Below are 4,626 nucleotides of genomic sequence, written 5' to 3' on the forward strand. Positions count from 1 at the left end.
AAAACCCACCACCTTACAAACTACAGTCCTCACCAGGGTTGCCAAGTCACACCCAGCTCTGCCCGCGGAAACCCAACTGAAAACCAGCCCAAAAGTAGCCCAACACCAATAATTATTTTAAAAATCCTCTTATTATGCGAAATTAGCGTTTTATATAATTAACTCATGATCATCATCACTGTGTTCATTTTTGTGTACATTACGTCATATGTGAAACTTGCTAACATCATTTTGTTTGATGTGAAATCATTACAACACATTTAACTGTCTCATGCTGCAGTGTTTCTTAATTTACTTTTCACTAAATTATATTGAAAGAAAACCCTCTCTATTGCGGCATTGCTTGCTGGCAACGATAGCAGGCATGAAACAAAACTGCCTGATTCTTGAAAGTCCCTCTCTCCGCACGATTCTGTATGGTTATATAGTTATCCAGAACTGCTCTGGATCTCTCCTGGGCTGCACCCACTGGTCCCTATGGGAGTATTAGAGGGTCTCTCTCTCCTCCGTATGTTTAAACAACTCTCTCTCCCTCTCAGTATTTTGTCGTGATGTGGTTTAACTCCAAACTAGCCCAAAAAACCGCAACAGTTTTCAAACCAGCCCAAAAAACCGCAACCCGCGACTGGTATAATTTGCCCGCGGAAGAGCTTCTAAACCAGCCCAATTTGGCGGGAAAACCGCGACCTTGGCAACCCTGGTCCTCACTAGCAACCCTCAACTCTCCTCTCTACACACACCTTTATATACAGCTGCACACCACGCACACGGTAAGTACGGGGGTAGGACAAAAACTCACCGGACAAAAACTCACTGGACAATAATTCACCGGACAATAATTCACCGGACAAAAACTCACCGGCAAATATCTAAGGAGGACAAAAACTCACCGAAATAAAAGAAAGTTTTTTGTATGTCAGATATGTTTAAAAATGGTATATTTATGTATTAAAAACTTTAAAACATAGAAGATTATTTGAACTATAATACTGAAAACCTGGTCCATTAAATGAGTTATTCAAAACAAAGTGAACTCCTAGGTTTAAAAACGGACACACTGCCCAACAGCTAGAAGGAATTCCTCTGTCGATTTCCTACCGGCAACTATATCTTCACATAAACTCTTTAAACGTTTCTGAAGACGAACATAGTTTCTCTTGGTTCTCTTCTTTGGAGGCTCCCCTCTGTCATCCTGCAGCATCATGGTTTTGACTAAGGCTTCATCCTTCCTAATGTTATCAATAACAGTGTAAAAAGATGGATGGGAATGACCAATAAGCTGCTTGAATGATGAATTCCAGGTTTCACTCATATTGTTTGTTCGAGCTGCATCATTTAGGGTATTACTGTGCACGTTCCATATACCTGGCAGAAAAGGAGGTGGAAGTCGTCGAATATTGGCTTGTAGTGATTCTGGGCCTTCATTATTTCCAGGAAGTCGTACATGACGGAATGTACCTGTAACATATGTCCTGTTGAAGTATGCAAGGAGGTCTTCAAATTCTTCAGGGGTGTTGTCCTTCAAAAACTGCATACCTTCCTGCACCTTCTCTAATGGAAGAAATGCTAACCCATCCATCATTCCACAGAACAGTCTGCAATCATCATTTTCACGGTAGCAATTCACAAGCCCTAATTCCTGTATCTTACGCCACGTACTTTGCGTCAAGTGGAAGAAACATCCTTTAGTGGCTACATGAGGACCTAAAATGGTACTGACAGCTTGCATGGCAGCTTTCTCAAAATCTAGTACAATTTCTGTGGGATCTGGTGTAAACCCTAGCCTTTCCCACACATCTACAACACTTTGAAGCAGTTCTTCATATATATTTTGTGACTTTCCTGACAGGAATGCATACACGCAAGAAACTGCTGTTTCGCCTAATGGGGCTCTAATAACATAAAGTTGCTGGAAAATTTCTGGAGCCATAGCATAGTTCCCGTCCATGAACCACGTACGGGCCCGGCACAGTAATCGTAAGCACTCATCAGTAGCATATACAACCATTCTGTTGCAGGCATCCGCACCACTGTCATGCAACAGGAATCGTCGTGGCTGTTCACCAGATGTACGTTTCCAATCATCTGTAATATTTAGTTCACGTACATTTGCAGGTTCTTTAGGTAATGCACCTCGCCTCTGCCGACGAAGATCACGTCTGCATGTATCCAGCTGACCAATGTGGGCACGAACCTCGTCACTTGCAGATTCCAATCCCTGAGCAAGCAGCTGGTTTGGGCGACCTTTAGTTTCTCTTGCCTGTTGTTTTAGGGTTGCTCTTAATTTTGTGACAGAAACTAAGGCTTCATCTGCTTCATGGTTGTGATCAACAAAGGAGCGCGGATTCTGCATCTAAAAACGAAAAAAAAAAAAAAAAAAATATGAATTCAGTGTTAGTTCTATCTATCTATCTATTGCCGCCGTCTACACTGACTACACTACACGCACTTCATCTTCCAACTTCCATCCTTACTCAACACACTACCCAAATATTTAAATACACTCACATTTTCCATTTTCTCCCCATCTAGCCTCACTCCACACTCAGTCGCTTCATTCCTTTCAAACAACCTCGCACCTCCTTAAATATTCCCTATATTAGGGAAACACAACCTTAATGAAACTCCTTACATTTACATCCGTAGTTAGGGCTCCTTTACATTTCAGGCTTGATTGTTGACAGCACTGCCATCGTATCCACTCATTCTTCGATATCTTCTTCACGTACATATATCCATGAACGCACAGCTGTTGGCCACCCTTGTTGTTTTTGATGATCTCCATTGCTACTGATATTGATGTGAGAAACCTGAACACCAATACAATAACGGATAATTCAAACATGTGTGTCGAAGCATGTTTCAAATGTTTCAAGAAAAGCTGTTTCTAAAGCGTCGTATCCTCTTTATCCTCTTTATCCTATTCATAGTGTCAAAGCATGTTTCAAATGTTTCAAAAGAAGGTCTTTTTAAAGTGTCGTAACATGTTTCAAATCATTACTCGTTTTTATTCTCATTAGATATTGCTCAGTGAGTTTTTGTCCTCCTTAGATATTTTTCGGTGAGTTTTTGTCCGGTGAGTTTCTGTCCGGTGAGTTTTTGTCCAGTGAGTTTATGTCCGGTGAGTTTTTGTCCGCGCCCCTTAAAATACACCTAGATAAAGCCCAGACTGCCTCGGTACACAATACTGGAAGGAACAATATCTGGATTGTATGTTCGTCTCTACTTCCTGTTACTATTCAGTTTATATTTGCTTTTGGTGTGTTAATATTATGTGTTATTTACGCAAGAAATATTGGTGTTTCAAAGGTATAAGTAACACAAAATTAGGAAGGGTTAATAATACTAATCGGTTTATTAATGGATTTGGTGAGTTAAGATTCTTGTTTGTGATAGTTGTGCATCCATCCATCCATCATCCAATTCTATGTTGCCCCATGAGGAGCGTAGAAGCCCGGGGCTAGGCAATTGGGTCCTAACATTTACGATGAGAGTGACCAGCCTCACTCATCCCTAAGTGACATTACATGAGCAATAACCCCAACCACCCCATGGATATAAACCTTCATCGGCTTAATCCAATTGGAGCGCTGTAATTACCCACTAAACCACCAGGCGCCATAATTTGGTTATATGGTTACCACCCAGCGTAGTAAATGGTTTCCTGGTGAACAGGAAACCATTAGGCTTGTCACTCAGTGTAGAGTCACCCATAGGCAGAAGAAATAGGAAAGAATGAAGGAAGGACAAAAGAGGGAGTGTAAAGTCATCCCTAGGCAGAAGGACGAGGAAAGAATGAAGTAAAGAAAGACAGAAGAGGAAGGAAGGAATGGAGAGAGGAGAGGAAAGGGCAGACACCCGAGAGCAGCACTACATCGAGTGAGTGGATGGTGAGCGCCCCCACCTGCCACACAAAAAGATGTTTATATTGAGGAGATACAAGTAACATATAAAATCACTAAGGGTGCTACCGGTATATGACGAGTAAATCCGTCAGGAAGAGGTGTTGAAAGCCTCCCAAGTTCCTGAAAACACAGACATGGTGTTGTGGTTGGGGGCTGGGCAGCGTGAAGGTTGTTGTTATATCCCTAGGCAGATTTGAAACGTGAACCCGGTGGACTGCAGGCTTAAGTTTCCCTTGTGCAGTCCACCATCCTGCTTTTGAAAGGGTGGGGAAGTAGTCGGGGGACATTTGTATAAGCTGGCGGTGGAGTCTCGTGGTTATATCGGTGCCACCACATGAAGGCTTCTGTATTCAGCACGGAGGGTGAAGGTAACGTGGTGTAATAAGCCATCGACTGTACATTCTTCTCACAGTGCCATGTCTTTGTTATATGTCCATAGCCCATCCACACACCGATATTTCCTTACCATCCTTCCCTCACAAACTGTTCCCTGTTTCTATTGCTGGTATCGCCCTCATGGTTGGCTATTAACTCTTGCGGTTCTGTGACGTCTGTAAAATTGACTCATGGCCATTTAGACAGTTGAAATTTAACTCTGAGAGATTGTTCTGACAGGAGACATTAGTAACAGCCTCCAGGAACCAATTCAGTTTTAGGGGCTCTCCTGAACTGGGTAAGGGGTTCTCCTGAACTGGGTAATAGAGTCTTGTGGTAGCAAAAA

General features: G+C 42.3%; 1 protein-coding gene across 1 annotated transcript; it reads right to left on the bottom strand.

Moving 5' to 3' along the window:
* Positions 1–1,042: 1,042 nt before the first annotated feature.
* LOC145397617 (uncharacterized) lies at positions 1,043–2,353 on the bottom strand. Its single transcript, XM_080270658.1, has one exon. The coding sequence runs from the start codon at positions 2,351–2,353 to the stop codon at positions 1,043–1,045; it is 1,311 nt and encodes a 436-aa protein (XP_080126784.1).
* Positions 2,354–4,626: the final 2,273 nt, after the last annotated feature.

The sequence above is a fragment of the Coenobita brevimanus genome, chromosome 42, assembly GCF_032717465.1.
Source record: "Coenobita brevimanus isolate Jiangsu-jjx chromosome 42, ASM3271746v2, whole genome shotgun sequence".
NCBI lineage: Eukaryota > Metazoa > Arthropoda > Malacostraca > Decapoda > Coenobitidae > Coenobita > Coenobita brevimanus.

What these genes read in the sequence shown, in the direction of transcription:
- LOC145397617 (XM_080270658.1), bottom strand. Translation starts at nt 2,353, where the DNA reads ATGCAGAATCCGCGCTCCTTTGTTGATCACAACCATGAAGCAGATGAA.